The 21744-nt window shown below is 42.3% G+C and overlaps 1 protein-coding gene across 1 annotated transcript in view; it reads left to right on the forward strand.

Annotated features, from left to right (window-relative positions):
• Positions 1-836: 836 nt before the first annotated feature.
• GPHB5 (glycoprotein hormone subunit beta 5) overlaps positions 837-21744 on the forward strand; it is a 28530-nt gene continuing 7622 nt past the window's right edge. The window contains exons 1-2 of the mRNA XM_069207371.1: positions 837-1077; positions 2156-2426. Of these exons, the coding sequence (XP_069063472.1) occupies positions 2223-2426 (204 nt within the window). The 5' untranslated portion in view covers positions 837-1077; positions 2156-2222. The remainder of the gene's footprint in view (positions 1078-2155; positions 2427-21744) is intronic.

Here is a 21744-nt window from a genome sequence, read left to right on the forward strand (position 1 = left end):
AATTTCCATAGAAACATTTTAATCTGGTTTGTGTCATTTTTGTGATGTAAACCCAGCACAAAATATTAGTATATCTGCCCCAATGTACTCAAGGTACTGAGTAATGTCAAGTTTTATAAACGTACATATATAATGAATTTTAAAACTAACCAAACCCCAAACATGAATTTGACTACACAGTTATTGAACAGTTGACATATCAACGTCACCAGACTCTGACACAAACGTGTGGTTTTTGGCTAGACACTTGCAGTTTAGTCGGGGCCAGGCTGCCCATTCTGCCACTGTGGCATTTCCTAGTAGGTTGCAGGCTGAGGGTGTAGTTTCAGCGACGAATAGGCTACCACGGCATCGCCAGACCCATGTGGGCCTCATTCTACTCATGGCCCCTGTGAGCATGGGCTGTTTGGTTTCAAGTGGACCCAGAGTAGGCTTCAGGATTCAATAAACACTCTTCTAGGCCCAAGAAACCCTGGGTTGTATTCCAACCTCTTTAAAGACACGAAATACAAGCACTGCATAAACTGCCCACTGTGGTCACTTTTAGATACAGATTTGATTTGATTGCGACATACGTGCAGAAGATTGCTGGTACTTGCTCTTCTTGTTTCAAGGTTCAGTGCTTGTTGAAACAGCAGCTGTTTGTGATTTGTTGCTACCTGAAAGAATAGCAACAATGAGCCCATGCATCTTCTGCTTTACTGAATAAATACAATGGTTCCATCATAATGCGTTTTACAATTATGTCACCCTCCCCACACCCCCAAGTCATGCCAGGAGATAATGTGTTTTGTTTGAGTGAATGCAGGTATGAAACAATACCCTCACTATGCAGAGGGAGGCTGGCTTTGGGATCAGCGCTTTTGATGTCTCCTGTAATTCTTGCAAGGATCTGCCTCTCCTTAGCTTTGATTGACAAATCCCCTTCTATATATTTCAGCAATTGAAGGACTCCAGAGAGCCCCCGGCCAGACCTGAGAAGTGCTTCTGTGCAGCAGGATTCCTGCCATTCACTCAAACTTAACCTGTTAGCAGGTTTTTAAAGCTAAACTTCCAACTCTTAACGCCACAAGCAAGGTAAGTGTTCGCCTGGGTTTGTGTCAGTGTTACTGCTGTCTGAAATATTAAAACTACGAATAAAAATCACTAAAAGTATTTAAACAGAAATATATTTTTTATTGTTTGTGATATTATTGTATAAACTTAAGAAATGTAGGCTCTGTACAAAAGCATAACAATATAATGTACAATGAATAATATATAGAACATTAACCAAAGTGTATAATGTTGAATAATACCTGCTTCTTGTCCACTATATCTATTTCTGTGTGTATATGTGTCTGCATGCATGTGCTCCATGCGCATGGGTGTGTGTGTGTGTACGGACATGTGCGTGCAGGTTTGAATTTGAGTGCGTATATATGTGTGAGTGGGTTTATATGTGTGTGTGTTGAACACATAGATAGACAGATAGATAGATAGATAGATAGAAAGATAGATAGATAGATAGATAGATAGATAGATAGATAGATAGATAGATAGATAGATAGATAGATAGATAGATAGATAGATAGATAGATAGACCTATCAAAGTAACTTCGAATATTCGTATCTGCCTAGTCCAAAATTATATTTTCAAGACATGCATTGAAATACGTTTCGTACCAAAGCAAATTAGACAAGCACATTACATGTAATCATCATAGTAGTAATATATATATATACAGTATATAATGACTATTAGTCAGAATTGCTCATAAATATATAATAATACATTCGATAGCTAGTTACTTACTTAATTGTTTTGTAATGCTGGCCTCTGGCAAACAACTACTTGGTACGACAAATAATAATGTTGTAAGAGGTGGCGTCACTAACCAATCACCTCTCAAGGCAACTGATGAAGGAGAAGTCTGTATTTGGAAGCAGAGCCCAATCTTGAATAGCTGACACCTGTATTTGTGTTTGAGGTGTCTAAAGTTCATGCATATAACACAGAATTTATCCACGTTAACCTATGAAATTCAGACAGCACAAGTCGGAGCTATGGGGAGGGTTTGCTGCTCTCTGAAGCTCATACATTAGTCCCGAGAAATAAGTAACAACTGTATGTGAAAGAAAGTATACATTGAGTTTTTGCATTTTGACCCTCCAGACCTGAAGCCGAGAGGGTGTGCTTGTAATTGTATCAGGAGGTGTCCATCAGTTTGGTCCAAGCAACGATGAAGCTTCACGGTGTGCTTCTCGGCTCGCTAAAGCTGCTGATCGTGACTACCTGTCTCAGTGCTCTCAAGACCTCCAACGTCAACCTACGCACTTTCATTGGCTGCGCTGTGCGCGAGTTCACTTTCATGGCCAAGAAACCAGGCTGCAAAGGGCTACGTATTACTACTGATGCCTGCTGGGGTCGTTGCGAGACCTGGGAGGTGAGTTCCAAGTTATGCTGTGTTATGCACTGCTATGTTATCTGTCCTGTGATGTCATGATATGTTGTAAGCATTTGCAAGCAATAACTGGCTATATAGATGGAGGACCAGTTTTACCAAGACTTCGAGTTGGGTTGTCTTTACCTTTTTAACGCAAATCCGACGCAAAGTCAACTGGTTGGATTTTCAATCCAAAACAAATCAAGATTTGTAATGGATTGTAACCCAAAGTAACACGCTGCCTTGTGTTACATTGTGTCAGGTGTAACCAGGACAAATGTTTTTGTCTTCTCGTTTTTTTCTCTATGCATTTGTTCTACAGCACAAAAATAGAGAGGGGAATGCCTTAAAATAAAGTTTTTGTACAGGACGGCAAAACTTTCCGGTACACAAATTATACTTATAACAGCACAGATACGATTTCAAAATAGAACAAGGGTGTCTGCATTGGTGTGTGGCAGCCAAAAGTGGGCCAGCGCAGGATAGAGGCACAGATTCGTAGAAATGACGCTGTTCTGTTCTCTCCCATTCATGCAACACGCTGCATCAACTTTACTCACTGCATTGGGCTGTTTGATTAGTTTGTAAGTTTGGCCCAGACTTTGCATGTAGCAGGAAGGCTACAAAAAAACATATGGAAGACGAATGCATGACAAAATATAGCATAGGTTAAAGTTTTGTTATATAAGCAAAATAAAATAAGACCAAAAATAAGACTACTTCATAAATGCAATTATAGAGAACTGTTTCCAGTTTATGACAGAGAACCATTGTTCAACAAAATATATTTTCTTCCTTTGTAGCGCTATAATAGTGGCCTGAATTCCTCATTGCGAGCGTTTATCTGTCACTAGAACGTGGTTGTGATAAGAAAATATTGCCTCCCGTTTTATGCGGATATATCAGTATCGTTGTGGATGCCGAAGAAACTAAAACATCACAGTCACCAATGTAAATAATTGCAGTTTTGCACTGCCTCCTGCACTGACTGATCAGCGCAAAAAAGAAACGTTCTCTGACTCGAAATTACCACTTGCACAGTTGGGCATGCCAGTGCAAAATGTCCGGTCACCAGAGTAAATTGCAATGCATATAGTCCAGAAATTATCAACGTAAAAGTTAACGTCAAACTTTTCTCTACTTCAATGCAATTACATTTTGCATTGCAAACATGAGTCACGATGAAAGGTTTCCAAAGTGACACATTTCTTTCAGTGCATTTCTTTCCTCATATTCATGTATAAAAATATCAATGTGTGAGGGATGGTTAAGAAATCCGATCACCATGCACGTATACTCTTGCTTCACAGGCAATAAAGAGTTAATTGATTTTTTCCAAAGGGGTTATCAGTTTTACAGGATTTGTTCTGTCTGCCCTCCTGTTGATTCGGGGCTCGTAAACACACCTGCCAGCTACCAAATCCTAATTGTGCCTGTTCCTCCCAAAAGAGATGGTTCGAACGAGACCGTCTGAATTTTCAAATATTTGTATACTATGTTTGTACTATGCTAACGTTGCTAAAGGCAAGGTAGTGCTTTCTTGTAAAGTAGGAGCTAATAAATAAATTCCATCACGGATAATGAGTGATTTGTTTTGAGGTAACCCTACAGTAGGAATTTTGAAGGTGTGAACAGAGAGTGCATTATTGACGTCTCTTGATACTTTCTGATCTAATTTCTGGTGTTGTGGTGGAATGCTCTGTATGTTAACCAGGCTGTTTTGAGAGAGCATCTAGTTATTTGGGCCAAATGTAATGTGATATTTTGTTAGGAAGGCTGTTGCTGAAAATAGCCAACCATGAAGGGTAAGAAGCATGTTTTGGAGGCCAATGAGCAGAGCACACACTTTGCAAGAGTTGACTAAGAGTTTGCCTTCTGTTTTAAGATTCTGATTGGAGAAAACGTGTTTGAGGTTATTTCTTTGTTAGAGGTGGAATCTTTCTAATTTGCCTTCATCTCTACGTGTTTGTTGAGGCGGTGGTTCTCATTAAGCAAGATGCATAGGGATTGTGCAGAGGTAGAATTTTCAGAGTGATTTATACGTCTTTTAGTACTTGAGACAAAGTATGAACAGTGGTTTTATTTTGACTGGGAGTCATATGGTAAATGTTGCTTGTGTTGCTTTAGTTCGAGCTGTGATTGTCCTAAAAGGTTCGATTTGTGATAGGTTCAGGAAACTGAAGTTTTACATATGCAGTGGTGTTTCATCTGCATACTGAAGATATGTTGAATTTGAGATATATTTTTCCATCTAATGCTAGATGAGGATGCATTTATATATATAATAAATTCAGGAAATCCAATCTATATATAGAGCTGCATTTCATTACTGAAAGGAGGTGTTGAATTCACAGATCAGATCAACTATGTGTTCAACATATAGGTTGAAGAGTGTAGCAGATAGATAATTCTTTATAGAAAATTACATTGTGTCCGGTTAATGCAGTAACATACAAATTAGACAATAGATGCATTCCAGAAATATTAGATCTTTTGGAAATCCTAATGGCCCTCATTAATATACATTTGATGCGTTGGGGTGGGTGAATCATGACTTATCAAAGACATTTATTTATGCAAGCTTTAGTTGCTTACACACTAGTGTGTAGTTTGACCATTGATCTGTTTTAGAAGAGAGGCCTAAGTAACTTGAGTGGACAGAATCATGAGGCAGTCCAGGGAGGTTTCAAGGAAGCAAGGATTTTCAGTTGGTTGAGTGAGCATTGTGTGAAGGTAAATAACTGGTTAGTATTTGTGGTAAGGATTTAGGGATAGATAGTTCATGGCTGTGTTAACCAGGTATACGTTTTTGTTATGTAGTTCTATTTTTTTCTGGTAACCAGTCGATTTGATGATGATAGTCTGATGTATGAGTATGCCGGGAAAGGTTATTGCGAGTTTGTGGAGCACAGTTTAAATCTTTGTCCAGCGGAAGGAAAGAGTATTGAAGAAGACCAAACAACCACTCTTGCAGTAATCTAAATTGCTCAGGATGAGGACGGAGACAAGTGCTTGGTCTATGTGAAAGGGGATGCTGGGCTAAATGTTGTGCATGCTGAATACCTGGTATCTTGCTGGTGTGACTATGATAAAGGATTCCAAACTGATAGTTCATTTGAAGAGTATTTCAAACTTTCTATAGCAAGATTTGACTAATAGGGTCTCAACGAAATTAGAAAATTCACATCTATTCATAGAGAATATTGTGATCCACTGCATCAAAGACTGCTGTTTTAATTTAAGAGAACAACCATGCACGGGTAGCCTTTTTCAAAGCTTCTGAGTATGTCATGAATGACCTGTAGGGTAGCAGTTTCTCTGCTGTGCTTAGGTCTCAAACCTGATTGGTGTGGTGCCTGTGGGGCATGATTTTGAATGTGATCCGTCGGTTATAAAGATACATATTTTCATGGCATTTCAAGAAAAGGTAGGTCTGAGAGCGTCAGTAGTTTTCAATCAAATTGTGGTCCAGGTGTTCTTTTAAACACTGCTTTTATGTGCCCTGTTTTTACAAAGCTTGTGGACCGTTTTGGAGCATTTCCCAACATTGATCAGCGTCAGAGAAGGGGTTGGCCTAGTTCTTTGATTAATGGAAGGGGACATTGGCCCTCAGGGAATTCTGAGGACTTGGGGAAAGAGATGATATTGGCGAATTAGTCTTCTGAGACTAGAGATCAATTTATTCATGGCGGTCAAATTTTTTTAGTGATATGTTGATTTATGTTTAAATTACTTAATTTGATGAATTTATCTCTGAGTTTGTTGGTCATGTCAAAGAAAAAGATTGCAGAATTGATGCATTTAGGTTCACTGGGACCCTCGACTGTGGAATGTTATATTTTATGTAAAAATATTAATACAAACTATTTGGACCTGTTCTTGGACAGAATGGTTTGTGAGTCAAGGCAGGAGTCTTTGGCTGCAGTTACAGTATTTTTGTATATTTTCCTTTTTAATTGATTATGAAATTTAGTAGAATGGAGTTTTCCCTAAATCCCTTTACCGCTTCCCAATTTCTGTCTATTCTAACTGCGATTGGGAGAGACCCATTTAAAAAATTTGCTTTTGGTGATGTTTTTTTCTCATGAGAGTGCAATATTGGTTGTGATTTCCTTTGGAGTTAACTGAGCTAGGAGGGGAAAATCTTGGAATATAGCACTTTTCTCCATGTTTCTAAAATTGTTCTTCCATGTCTATATTTTGTTTGTGGTAGACATTGAGTACAGGAGCATGGCAAGATGATAAAGGGGATTATGGTGTGTTCCCATCAGTACATATGAAGTTGGTCTTAAACTTGTACCTGGTAGCAAACATGAGGTCAAGAACACCACGTTTGATAGATTACAGCAGGGTTGTTAAGAGGAAAGCACGAGTTATGAGACAGTGAGGTCTGTGGGTGTATTTTATTTTATGTTGTGGTGACTTAGAAAAACTGGTTTGTGAAAGAATTAATAAGGACTTCATTGTGCTATTTATAAAGGGGATGTTACTCCCTGGAGGGGATAGATTCTGTTATATCTTTTTGTAGCATAAACTGAGATAGGCAAGTCAGTGTTCAATGTATGTAGAAGGATGTATAGAGCAGATAGCAATTTGCCGGGCTTTCTATACTTTCTAACGCAAATATATCAATGGTGGATTCATTACAACCCACCTTCTCATTTACATAAGCAAAGATATTAGAGTTAGGAAAAGGGTATAGCTAGGAGTAAGCCTTATTTGCCACTTGTCTCAGATGTTGCAGGTGAAGTGGAAATTTATTTCAAAGAGCAATCCAGTAAGGAGAATCCAGTGCTCAAAGACTACAAATTACACACAAAATGAAAGATATTACCTTAAATTGGAGGCACAAAAGTCGAAAGCTATAAATTGCTTGTGAGGCAGTACAGATGGAATTAAAGGCCAATCACTGTAAGATCAAGAGCCAATAAAGTGAGACCATGGGAGGTGTCTATAGTTAACTGGTTCTAAATGTAGAATCATTTAGGCCTCTGCATTTCAAAAGCATAGCTAAACTAGAGGAAAGTCCCAGAGGCCTAAATAGACACTTGTACATTCCAAAAGAGAGGTCCCCACTGCAAGAATTGATTTGATTTTATGAAGTGAAACCTTTCAATTCTGTTTTAGGTAAAATACATTTCCTCTGGTTAATTTCTGAACTAAGAGGGTCAATGATTGATATGCATCAATTTTAATCTGCAATACTTTTACTTTTGTATAGTGGCTGGTGTGACATCAAAAGAATCCACCAGCCTCATCAGCACATGTAAGATTTCTGTTTGGGAGCCATTACCCTTCAATCTGTTGCAAACCTTCAAATTGACAGTTGCCACCTGACAGTTATTGAAATTGGCTCTTGAGTCAGAGAAATTGTCTTGCATTTACAAGCAATGGAGAGTTCAGCCATTCTGTTTGTGTGTGTGTCTGTCAGTTAATCTAGATCTTCCAGAACTCATATGTGATCTAATCTTTTCACACCTTTGGCCAGGCGAGCAGGCACATGGAGAATGGCTTTGAGATGGGAAACAACCTTTACAACAATGTTGTTAGCACGCATCCATTACCACGCAAGCGATTACTACATATATGTCTTTGACACACATGCTTTACCATGAAATAGCAAGTATTTGTCAGGTATCTATCTATCTATCTATCTATCTATCTATCTATCTATCTATCTATCTATCTATCTATCTATCTATCTATCTATCTATCTATCTATCTATCTATCTATCTATCTATCTATCTATCTATCTCTCTATCTGTCTATCTATTTATCTATCCATCTGTCTATATTAGGGTAAGGTTGTTTTTAGGATTTAGAGGTCAGTAAAGGTGTATGGGTGTCGAGGGGTATTTTTAGGGTTTAGGGTGTGTAAGGGCATTTGAATTGCAGGGGTATTTTTAGGCATTAGGGTGGGTAAAGGTATTTGGGTTGCAAGGCAATTGTTAGGGTTTAGGGTGGGTAAGGGTATTTGGGTGGCAATGGTATTTTTAGGGTTTAGGGTGGGTAGGGGTATTTGGGTGGCAAGGGTACTTTTAGGTTGGGTAAGGGTATTTGGGTGTTAAGGGTATTTTTAAGGTTGGGGGTAAGGTTATTTGGGTGGTAGGGGTCTTTTTAGGGTGGGTAAGGGTATTAAGGTGGAAAGGGTATTTTTCTATAGAATATATATATATATTTATATATATATATATATTCACTACTTCATTGTAAAACCATGCATGGTAAAAGCATATGCGTGGTAATTGCAAAATATAGTGTTATCCCCATCGAGGGGAGAGAGAGGGCTAGAGCCAGCATTCCTGCTCTGAAGTCAGTCTCAGGAATGTATGGTTTTCGTTTCTTCATTAAAAATAGTTGGAAAGAGGCAGTTTTCACAATTTCTCAATCTAAGCTACTATAGTGAGATTTTGGTTGCTAGTGAACCCCAACCATTTGGCAGATGGGGACCAGTTTGTGAGCTAATTTGAAGGACCCATTTTTAGGGGCGAGCTCAAAGCGCTTCTTCCCCTGATGTAATCTCTCTTTGGGCTTCTAACCACACCCATGTCACATCAGTCCCTTACATTGGTTTGTGGGCTTGACTTTTAAAATCTGTTGTCTTTCATTAGTGTAAGGTATAAATACGTCATGCCTTTTCCGGTGTTTAGCCCTCCTCGAGCGCACCGACCAACTACTGGAAACATACGAGGCTTCATGTTTTCCGTATGGTTTCTGGACTACTTTTTCTCTTTATTTCGCAGCACGATTGCGATCGCGCTCATTTTTTTCCATTTAATGTGGCAAGAAAAGTCTGGTTGGGAGTTTACAACGCTAATAGCTCTAACTCGACGAAATGCAAGACCTGTTGCATTGCAAATGCTTGTTTGAACTGGCTATTGAGTTTTCATGTAAAAGAGGAAATTCTGTATCGCTCGATTTACTTTCAGAGAGGAGGAACTCATTCTGCTAGTTTTTTTGGTGGGGGGGTTTAGAGGCTCTAATATGAGATGGATTTGCTGCTTTAAAATAGGGTTGTGTATCATCCAAGTATTGGAATGTGAGGGTCACATTTTCCTGAAGCATCTGACAAAGTGATCCCATATAGAGTTTGAATAGTGAGGATGAAAAGATGGAGTCATAGCTTAAGCTGTCATTGTTGAAGATGTGCGACATTAGTTGCTTAGAGACATCTTTTTCAATAATTTATTTTTTCAGAGAAATGTAGCTTCGGGCCGCCTTCAAGTTATGGAAGTCCATTGAGTCTATGGTGGTTCTCGCTCTTGTAGGTAGGAATTTGATATTTTGTGAATTAGTGAAGCAATGCAATGAACACATCATTTCTGAAGGTTTTTAGGGACCTGATCATCTGTATAGGATGAATGAAGGAGTTTATTCATGCTAAAATCATTACATGAAACGATAAACACAGTGCTTCCTCTGTTAAAATAATATATTAAAATCATATGAAAAGGCTGTAAGCATTAATTCTTAAAAGCAATGATTTTACAATCAACATTAACATTCTTAAAAGAAATAGCATTGTGATCGAGCAGCATGCATGCTGACTCTTTTTGACATACCACCAGAACCAGATTATTTTCTTATGATAAAATATGATTAAATAAAAGACGGTCAAATAGTTGTTTTTTTTAATAACTTTTATTTATAACACCCAAAACAGTCTCCAGATGAAGGATACATGTAATACATTTCAGGTTTGACATCCATGCCGTTTTTAAGCTCTGACCCTCTCCATGCATCCAGTTGTTACAGGCAGAGAGTAGCATGTACAGTGCTGTCTCTGTCCCCTCATCCTGGCGACAGGCCATGCTCATTCACGCTCCACCCCTCAGTCCCCTTTCGCTTTCTCTCATCCCCCTCACAAGGACCACGCTTTCAGCTTAAATGACAAGTCAAGAGACTGCCCTTCCCTGTTGTTCAGGGTTGACTTCTTCAGCCTCCCCCGTCTCTTTACCAATCAAATACATTTGGTATGGACCCCAATAATTCTTTGGTCAGAGTCGTGGCGGAGCCAATTCATTAAATATTTCTGTTTGTGTGTTACAGTAGGCCATATCCCATTGCCAATCTCCTAAATTGAGGAATGGACCCTGATCCCATCCCATCGCATTGCTACACGTCGTTTGCCAATAGCAAGTCCATAGCAGTCAACCTCCTCACCTCCTTATCTACCTCTCTATCATATCCCAAAATTGCCAACATTGGCGTGGCCTATGTTCGTTATCTGTTCCAATTCCTTAAATACTTTGGACCAAGATTCGTGGGTGCCTGGGCAGTTCCATGCCATGAGTAGGAAATGTGCTTCCTCAGCCCTGCATCTGGGACAAGCTGAGTCTCAGAGGCTGTACCTCCGTACTCTCATGGGGGTATAATATACTTGATTCAGATATTTAAAGTGAATGAACTTGTGCCTCCCATTCAAGGATATGGTTCTTGTCCTAGAGGAGCAATATTGCCATTGGCCATCAGACAACGTGGTACCCATGTCTCACTGCCATTCTAGTCTAGCCTTTAATAACATGGGCTTACATGCCTCTTGTGTGAAGGCATATAATCCAGACACTAATTTTGTCTCTGTTGACACTTGGATCAACCAGGTGAGAGCCGGGAGCTCGAGGGATTCCTGCAGATCCTCCCCGACAATCCCCCAGAAGGTATGCCAAGCTCTATAGTATTGGTTCGCAATAAGTGGGGCCTTTGATATTATGTCTGTAGTGTGTTCTTCCCAAGAAATCATGCTGCCATCCCTAAAGAAGTCTCGTACCTCGTGTATGTCAATATTACTAACTGTTGCCCTTGCATCCTTTTCTAGATTTGGTGGGAACCACATACGCCACTTTACCTTTGCCTGTGGAGAGTAGATTAACGGAGGTGTTTGTTGTTAGACTTGGCATCCTTGGCGTGGTCTCCCCTAACTTTTTGCCCCTGTTTCCCAGGTTGTTGATGTGTGCTGGACTCTGTTTTTGCTGTTTTTGTTACTCTGGGCACTTTACCACTTCCATCCAGTGCTAAAATGCAAGTGCTCCTATACAAAATGTGTAGGTAGTTTGTTCATCCATGATTGCCGTATTTGATTTACTGGTAAGCCCCTAGTACAGTGCACTAGAGGTGCTGAGGGCATGTAAATCAGATGCTACTAGTGGGCCTGCAGCACTGGTTGTGCCACTCAAAGTAGTAGCTCTGTGAACATGGCTCAGACCTGCCACTGCAGAGTCTGTGTGTGGAGTTTTAAACTGCCAATTCGACTTGGCAAGTGTACCCACTTGCAAGGCCAAACCCTTCCCTTTTCGTACATGTAAGACACCCCTAAGGTAGGCCCTAGGTAGCCCCATGAGCAGGGTGCAGTGTATGTTTAAGGTAGGACATATACTAATGTGTTTTATATGTCCTAACAGTGAAATACTGCTAAATTTGGTTTTCACCATTGCAAGGCCTATCCCTAGGGTTAGGTTAACATGGGGGCTGCCTTTAAAAATGTTTAAGGAGTAGATTGCCTTTTGAGTGGATAAAAATGTGGAGTCTGAGGTCTCTGAGCTCACAATTTAAAACACATCTTTTAGTAAAGTTGATTTTAAGATTGTGTGTTTGAAAATGCCAGTTTTAGAAAGTGAGCATTTTCTTGCTTAAACCATTCTGTGACTCTGCCTGTTTGTGGATTCTCTGTCTGGGTCAGTTTGACAGTTGGGCTGTTTGCACCTCTCTCTAGACAGTGTCACAAAGGGAGCTGGAGTGTAGCCTGCATATCCTGATGAGCCATCTGTGCTAGGAGGGAGGAAAGGAGTGGTCACTCACACCTGAAAGGGCTATACCTGCCCTCACACAATGCAGTCTCAAACCCCCCGGTGTGTGTCTGGGGCCTGGCCTGGGCAAGGCAGGATTTCACAAACAAGAGATACTTTTCCCTGAAGTAAGCCTACTTCAAAGGGCAAAATGCATATAAGAAGGGCACCCAAAACCACAGACTTTAGATCACTTCGGGAAATCATGAGGAACCTCTGCCTGGAGAAGAGCTGAAGAGCTGAGGAAGAAGAGCTGCCCTGCCCGTGACTGTGCTTTGTCTGACTGCAATCCTGCAGTTGCTGCTTCTGCCTGGTGAAAGGGGACAAAGATTGGACTTTGCTGGGCATTCCTGCTTGTGAAGAAATCTCCAAGGGCTTGTCCTGAGCTTGCCTCCTGTTGTTGAGGTCTGAAGACCGTCAAAGACTTCCCCTGCCAGCACCTGTACTCTCTGCTGAGACTCCTGCCCCGCCAAGTGGTACCCTATCCAGTTCCTGGGGCCTTGGCAAGTAAAGCTGGCAGACCAAGCCTGAAAATACATGCACAGACCGCCGTGCGGCGAAATTTCCGATGCAACCTATCTGAGAGAGGCTGAAGAAAAGACGCGTCGCCGGTTCCGCGGCTGAAATCTACGCAGCGCTTGCAGCGCGGCTGGGAGATCGATGCACATGGCTGTAGAAACGATGCCCTGCATCGCTGACGGAGGCTGGTATCGTCACAACCCACACAGTGCATTTTTGCTATCACCGTGCGGCAGGATTTTCGTTGCACGCCTTGCTGGACGTGGAAAAATGATGCAATGCCTGCCCGGACCCGAGTGCTACCCGGATCGACACATCACTCCCCTGCAGGGAGGAAAAGCGAAACACGCCATTTTGACCGAGGAAGGAGAAACGATGCACGAGCCCGCTTGCTGGTGAGAAATCGACGCACCGCTTACCTTTTTGGATGCACACTCGCCTGTGCGTGTTATTTTGACGCGACCCAGGTACTTTTCAATGCTAACGGTGTTTTATCTGTTTACCAAAGGATTTAAGACTCTTTTTGCTTTTTACTTAATAACTTGACTTGTGTATCTTGGATTTTTGTTGTTTTGGTCTTGTTTTGTTTAGATAAATATTTCCTATTTTTCTAACCCTGTGTTGTCATTTTGTAGTGTTTTCATTGTTACTGTGTGTATTGGTACAAATACTTTACACCTATCACTCTGAAGTTAAGCCTGCCTGCTCGTGCCAAGCTACCAAGGGGGTGAGCGGGGTTAGCTGAGGGTGATTCTCTTTTACCCTGACTAGAGTGAGGGTCCTTGCTTGGACAGGGGGTAACCTGACTGCCAACCAAAGGCCCTATTTCTAACACCAGTCATTACATTAATTAGCGGCAATCATGTGTTGTGGTGTTCAGTGGGCCGACCACCCCCAAACTGCCTCTTAGGAGGAGTAAATAATTGCTGCTTCTGCTGATACGGTTGCAAGATGTCACGCTCAATGTAAGGGTAAGGTGCATCATGTGGACCATGTATCCAACTGTACACTATCGTGCCATGCGCAGCCTCATAATAATTCCCCTAGCCCTCCATGTTCATATGGGAGTGTAAGCACATCCCAGCTCATCCTGGGTTGCTTCCCAGCCCAGGCCAACCTGACCAGCAAGGATCTCAGCATCATAAATGTCACCTTCAGGAGGAACATTGGGATATTTTGGAGTAGAAATAGAAATCTCAGTACTACAACCATTTTCATTAATGCTATGCAGCCCATGAGGGAAAGAGGAAGTTTAATCTATCTATCGACCGCCTCTGATAATTCTTGTATCACTCTATTATAATTCTCGAATAGCATTACAGAGGGATCGATGAGTAGCTGAATTCCCAGATATCTAAGAGAATCCTCCGTGTACACCAGTGGGAAATCCATTGGTACAGGGGCCGTGACGGGTGTAAGGAGGAATGTAGTAGACTTATTCCAGTTTACCTTTAGACGAGAGTAGCCCCCGAATTGAACAACTTCACGAAGTAAAGGAGAAAGGTTGCTCTCCGGGTCAAGGATGTACAGCAGGGTATTGTCTGCATAAGTGGAAATCATCAATGTTTACCCGGGAAATCGGATACCTCTGTGACTGTGATATTCTCGTATGGCACACGCCAATGGCTTCACCACCAGGGCATACAGAAGAGGAGAAAGTGCGCACCCTTCTCTAGTGCCTGTGGCAATCTCCATTGTCTCTGAGATTTTCCCATTGACTCTCAGTTGTGCCAGGGCTTTGTGTACAGAGTCCTCACCATTTGCAATACATCTCTCCCACTCTAACATGAAGCAGCACCGCAAACATGAAATCCCATTCAACAGAGTTGAATGCTTTCTCTGCGTCCACAAATACTTCTGCAGCCTGCACCGCGGAATCTATTTGTTGCATAGTGCCAAAGATTGTTCTAAGATTCATTTTTAACGAGCGGCCTGGGCTAAAGCCCGACTGCTTCTGTCCCACTAGCCGCATGAGAAAGGGGGCCAGTCTGTTTGCAAGGATTTTTGCATATATTTTCTTGTCTACATTCAATATAGACAGAGGTCTATATGAGGAGCAATGCTGGGGAGGGGAGGGGTTGGGGGGGGGGGCTTGCCGGGCTTAAGTAGTGTGACAATTAGTGCTTCCCTCATAGTGGGCGGCATAATGACATCCGTGGCAATTTCTCGAAATAGGGTCTGCAGGTGGTGGGGGATAAGGAATGCTTGGTATGTTTTATAAAATGTCACAGTAAGCCCATCCATGCCTGGGGCCCCACCAGCCACGATTTCCTGTATTACTTTGTGAATTTCGGCTCTATGCAATGGGGCCATTAAATGCTCTCTGTCGTCATTAGTGTGCCATTTCATGGTAATGTGTTCCAAATAATCCATAATACCTAGGTCGTTATGAGCTGATTTAGAGGTATGTAGATTTCCATAATATTCCCTAAATCTGTCAATGATTCCTCTTCCGTCGCTGACACATTGTCCATCTGCGGCTTCCACCTCCAAATTGCCTCAAGATCTCTGTTAGGCCTCATCGTCGCTGCCAGTACTGCCCCTGGGCGCCCTCGCCCTCCACATAGGCTCGGGCTACAGCACATTTTCCCATATGTTTTACTTCATCTTGAGCAACTGTGTGATTTTTAGTGACTTGCTCTCTAATTTGTCCAAGCATACTTGCATTCGCAGAACCAAGGAGTTCCTTCTCTAAATCCGCTATTTCGTTCTCTAGTCGGCTCAACCTACCCCGTATAGACTTTAATACCCCTGCGTGCGTGGCTATTGTAACTCCTCTTATGTTCATCTTAAATTCCTTCCATATTATACTAAATTTACTGACTGTCCCTATCTTATTGCGAAAATATTCTAATATTGCCTGTTGTAACCCATTCTTAAACTCTTCGTCTAACAATTAATAAAGTGGAAAATGCCATATAAATGGGCCCTGTTTTATCACCGTATGTTTCCAGTGTAACCATCACTGGTTAATGGTTAGAAAGCGTCGTCGTGCAGTCGGTAATCCTTGAGTGTTAACCCTCTAGATGCTAGCCAATAATTAATGCGTGTATGTAAACTATGAACTGCAGAGTAGTGTGTGTAGCTGCCAGAAGTGGGGTGCCTATGCCTCCATATGTCTGTCAACCCCCTACTACTACTGACTTATCTAATGATCAAGCCGCTGCCGAAGGGTGTTGGGGAGAACCAGCAGAGCGATCTACCGCAGGACTCAACACACAATTGAAAACTCCCCACCAAACCTGTGGTATACCCCCCTTTTTGTCAGAAGTGTTGCCAGATCCCTGTAAAACAGAGGGTGGTCATAATTAGGGTCATAAACGCCAATTAACAAGAACGTTAAGTCATTCCCCTTACGTCTGGCTACGAGATATCTACTATCTGCGCCTAGAGACAGTTCTTGAATTTTCACCCCTGATTGCTTACTAGTCCATATCAAGATCGCATGGGACTGGGTGAGGTAAAGCTCGCAGCAAAGAACCAACCCTGCAGCCTGCGTGTAGTGAGCATGGGACTGTCAGGGGCCAAATGAGTTTCTTGCAGTATAGCTATGTCTATGTGCTTGCGTTCAAGATATGCTACCACTGCTCTTACCCTCCTATAGTTATTTAGGCCCCTAACATTCCAAGTCAGCAGCCTCAGAGACCCACGAGCAAGAGTACTATCCGAATCCAACCCAATTCCGTCATTAGATTTACATGTGTAGTGTGGCGGTCCCTGTAATGTCTGATATAGTGTCCTTTGTGTATGTGTGGAGAAAAACAACATTAACAGTTAACGCCCCCCGGTTACCCTACCCCCACCCACAACAAGCAATGCCCCCACTGGCATGTCGATTAATACCTTCCCACCCCTGTTACCTCCCAGTTCCCCTTCAACTTGAGTCAACGAGCTCTGTGGTATACCCACGAGAGCAGATATTGCCATTAAGTAATGTCATAGATGCTCCTCGATATTGCCATCTATTAGCATTTATAGCCCCAGAATTGTAGTTGCATATATTGCCCCGATCTACTGTGTTAGTAGTATTCCAGTGTATTCTAGTCAAATATATCTCGCTTTAGTTCTGTGGCATGCTTCGTATTTATATTCGCTGCTACATCGGCTATTATCTATTTCCGTTTTCTGTTTTCCTTACAAACACGTGTACCTAGTTAGCTGTCTCTAGTTCCTTTTGTCCCCTATCCAAACCTGGTCTTACTGCCATGCACTGGGGTGCACAGTGCATCCATTCACGAGTGAGCATCTGCTAGAGGGTGGTCGCCTGCACTTTCTGTTGATCTACGGCCCCCTCTCTTTGTTTCAGAATTTGTTGCCGCTGCTTGTGAGCTGTGAAAAGCATAGATTTACCATCTACCATGATCCTACGTTTGGCTGGGTAGAGCATGCGATATTCCATATGTAGTTCCTGGAGCCACTGTTTCACCGGTATAAACAATCTCCACGCCTCCTGTACCTGCTGAGTGAAGTTCGAATACAGAGAGACATTAGACCCCTCATATCACAATGTTTTAAGCTCCTGCGCCTTCCGGAGGGCCGCGTCACGGTCTCTACGGTTCAATAGTTTGGCTATCACCGTTCGAGGCGGTGCTCTCGGTGGGGGTCTGGGCGCCAGTGAGCAATGGTCACTCTCCACTATGAAAAGGTCTGAGAGGGTCTCTCGACCTAAAAGTGTAGTTAGGAGTTTTTCAATAAGTTGTTCCATGTCATCGATAACCATTGATTCTGCTCCCACCACCCGTATGTTACTTCTGCGGGAGTGGGCTTCTAAATCCTCCACTTTTTCATGCAACGCAGTCACTGTCTTGTCTGTTTTTGATTGTGTTTGGGATATCACGTTATAATCATCTTCTACTGCTGAGATTCTCCGTTCTACCTCATCCACATGCTCCACCTGCTTGTCTAACCGTTCAGACATTCTGTCCATCTTGTAGGACAGGGAGTCAATTTTGCCATGCAGCCACCTCACTTTGCAGGGGCGGTCTCATCTCAGCTCCTGCACCGCCCCGCCAATCCAGATCTCACACCGGTGCTCATCGTGCCCTGGTCGTTCCGCCCGCAGGACTACCTCTGTTACTGCGCTCCCTCCACTCCGCTCGTTGCAGTTTGCACATTCAGTTGTGCTGCAATAATAACGGGCATATTTCATGCTTCTGGGGGATTCACGTATGTTATGGGGCTAAAGGATTTTGCCAGATTGCATTGCGTTCCCGGGAGCTGTGTTAGCTTGTGGATATCTTGCTGCTAGGCAAGCTCCGCCCCCAAAGATGGTCGAACAGTTGAAGCATCAAACAAGAAAGTGCAGATTGCTCGGGCACGACTGTACTGGTAGCAAAGGGCAAATTGCATGCAAATTGTCTTTGCATGGGTCAGAAAAGTGCCAGTGCAAGAGAAAGAGCGGAGACTGGGACTCTGGACCCCACTAAAGAAAGAAAGAAAGTGCGTGAGCCATGTTGAGTCTGGAGCAATGACACTAAGATGTCCTTTAAGGCATGCGAGATGCATCCGTTTTTTTCAGAAACTGCTGGTGCCAGGGAAAAGGGGATGACAGGCTGGGACTCTGGATTCCAAGAAAGAAAGTGTGTACGTCACATTGAGTCTGGATCAATGTCACCAAGGTGTGACAATAGAAGTGTAGATCGAATTGCATGAGTTACTTTTCCCCAGCCTTTCTAAGATTGTTGAGTGTTATTGGAGAAACACAGGTCCAAATCTTTTCTACAGAGTTTGATTCCAGTAGCACGGAATAAGGGGCTTAACAGGCAGTGACGGTAACTGGCAAATTTGGGGCAACAGCACTGTAAGTGGAGCCAGGAGTCTCTGAAGTAGTTACGAAGTCTACAGTATATTGCCTCATCCTGCCTTGCTCAGGAGAGGTTGTAATGCATGATTGGTAGGTCTAAAAGCCATATGCATATGATTTTCCTGCGTGTGTGAGATGTGAGGGCTTGGTGAAAGTAGGGCTGAGCTTTCCCTGCCATGTTGGAGGCATGCAGTGTCTCAGAAATAGGGCTCCAATGAAGACTTGCAGTGTCCAGTTCAAAAGAGATTTTCTCGACCTACACATTGAATGCCCTTTTTCAGGGTAAGAAAGATATGTCCGGGCAGTGTAGATTGGTGGCCTCAATTTTCAAGTTTTTAATTTGCCTCTGCTAGGTATGCCGCCATTGGGAGCTACCTGCCTCGAAGATTATTTTGAGTTGTGTTTTGAGTGTGTTCTCCGGGGCCCCACAGGGTCCTGATGTAGTATTTTAATAGGTCACCTCGGCATTCAAGATCCATTCTCTTAAAACGTAGCTGCAGTCTCAACCGTGAGCTTCTGGCTTGCCGAGATTCATAAAAGATTTTTCCGTGTTCTGAAATTTGGGTGTTCATTAGTTGCATTACCAGGGTGATAGGAAAGGCTAGACGGGCATAATTTAGAGCTGGAATCAATTTCGCCCTCAGGAATTTTAGCATTGGTTCAGCAATTTTGCTTTGCAGATGACTTGAGACGTTTCAGGCTGTGAATGACTCATGCACCCTTGTTTTTTAGGTGCTTTAGATGCACTGTAGTTTTTGACCCTTCGGTGAACTGGACCTCTACATAATTATGGCCGCAACCGTAGTTATTTGTTGGCCTTGTTAAACCTGTGATGTGCATTGAGGGCTTTCTGTAGACATGTTTTAGTAAGAACCACGATCATGATGTTGTCAGAGTACTGAAGAATTTGGAGGCGCAGCCTTCCCAGCCTATGTTAACTAGGCTGGTCCCTTCTGTTACTTTGCTCAAGGGGGCCGTGTAAAGATTAAAAAGGAGAGGGGCCAACACCCAGCCCTTTTTGAGGATGAAGGGTTGATTGAAGCTGTGTCTTAAGTGTTGTGTTTTTTTTAAGGCTAACCGTTCCTTAATGTTTCTTTCTAGGATTTCCAGCTGTATTTTTGCAACTTGGTTTAAATTTATACCTCTGTGTATTTTCAAGACCTTACTGATGAAAATGTGAGTTATTGCCATGCCATAGGAATTACTTTTCATGTCATGCTGAAGTGATTTGGGCACCTCCCTTTCAGATGATCTTGAACTTACCTTTCACTTAGTGTATGCTATCAAAGGAGTTGTTCCTAACTTGTGGGGTTCACACTATTTTTAGTTTTTATGGTAGGAATTTACTAGAAAGGTCTCTCCCTGCAAATGACTTCTGTCTCAGACACATCTATCTGAAGTAGCATCCCGCAACCTCTCTTCTTCATATCACATTTGTATACAGTGCTCCCTAGAAAGCTTTTTAACTGGGCCCTTCGGTTTTGTGATTACTGCTTGGTGCTTTCTCTTAGACTGTTGGGTTGTATTCCCCACCTTTTTAATAGGTGGAGACAGTTCTCTATTCTTACTAACACTAATGTCACTATCTCTGTCCATTGATGCAGAATCTGTCCTGGAAATACTTTCTGTAACTCTTCATGGGGATGGGATGGGCTGCTTTCTACCTCACATGCATCCAACTAATTTCAGTCTTCGGAGTAGCAGTCTTGTAAGATCTCCAGCTATAGCAACATTGTGGCTGGCTGAGTAATTTTTCACAGTAAACTCATCCACTGGGAAAGCAGGGTCAGGATCAGGCAAAAGTACGTATTATGGAGTATGAGTGTACAAGCCAATTATGAGTTAGGTGATAAAGTCAGACAGACAGTCTCATTTTACCCAAGATATATTTTGGCAGGTCTCACCTGTTGAAATTTACAGTGAGAAAAAAAAAACTAAAGAATGGGCATGTAGATTTTGGTGCAGTTAGTACCAATATCCCAGTGTCGGGCACCATTTTCACCGAAAACACATTTTTGGTGTTATCACATTTGATACATTTGATAATGTGTGCAACAGTAACACATGACTTGATGTTAGGGCCTTAGTTGTTTACTATGCTGGAAGAAATGTGTTTTTACTGTGTGGCAATCGAGGCAATGTTAATGGGGTCAAGGTAGGGCCTAAGGTTACAATTGGATTGGTGATGAGGTGTTGGAAGTTCTCTAAATTGTAAATGAATTAGGGCTGCATGTGCACAAAATAGAAGATGGCAACACTGCTGGAATAAGGAGATGCATCCATACATACTCAGAGTAGGTGGTAAATGTGAGCAGTGAAAGTGCTGCCCGACAGGGACGGAGAGAGGAGTGGATGTGGTGTAGCGGGTGGAGCTTTACATGCTCATCTCTGAGCATTGTGCTACCCTGTTGCCTCAGAATGGGGGTAGGTGTGGACCAAGGTGCGGGGACAGGCTGCACTTCTAGCCAATCCCCAAAGCAATTATAGCAAGCTGGATTTTCTGAATGGTGTTTCCCACTATGCAAGTGGAGGAACATTGGGTCACTTGTAATTGAGCAGAGCTGTACTGTATATGGAGACACTGCCCACTCAAGTCTTTAGTGCTGGAGGACATTTGTTGCCGTTGGTGTTACTTCTAGATCCATATGAAGGTGTTATAAGTTTGTGCTCAATCCTGCTGTCTAATGTCGGAGGCTTTTAGACTGGAATAAACACACAGATATATCAGACCCTTCATTGTCTTCGCTATCTGAGTGGTACTTCTATTGCCTTAGCCTGTAAGAACTGGCTAACGTGTAGGATAGCTCAGCAGTATAAAGCTTGAGGTTGTGAGATCAGTGTAACTTTTTATTCTTTCACCATAGTTTTCATAGTTTTTCATGAAGAGAATATTCTTGGTAAAATAGGTTGCATAATTAATGGAATTGCAATATATAAGTGATTGGAGATGCTATATACATTTTGAAAAATTATAGGGGTTTGCCTGGAATTGCATACCCAGATTAGCTCGATTGCCCTATGGTGTTTAGCCAATTTCTTTAAGGTAATAAAACCCACATTTTTGTGAATTTTCAGGGGGAGTGAATCCCTCCGAAATAGATGTTTCTGGATAGCTTTGCATGCCATATCAAGGTGTCATGAGTGCTTCTTCACAATTGCTTGCAAATACAATTTATTTGAAAACAATGCTGTAAAACCCACCATTTGCCCCTT

This window comes from Pleurodeles waltl, chromosome 9 (genome assembly GCF_031143425.1).
Source record: "Pleurodeles waltl isolate 20211129_DDA chromosome 9, aPleWal1.hap1.20221129, whole genome shotgun sequence".
Classification (NCBI taxonomy): Eukaryota; Metazoa; Chordata; class Amphibia; order Caudata; family Salamandridae; genus Pleurodeles; species Pleurodeles waltl.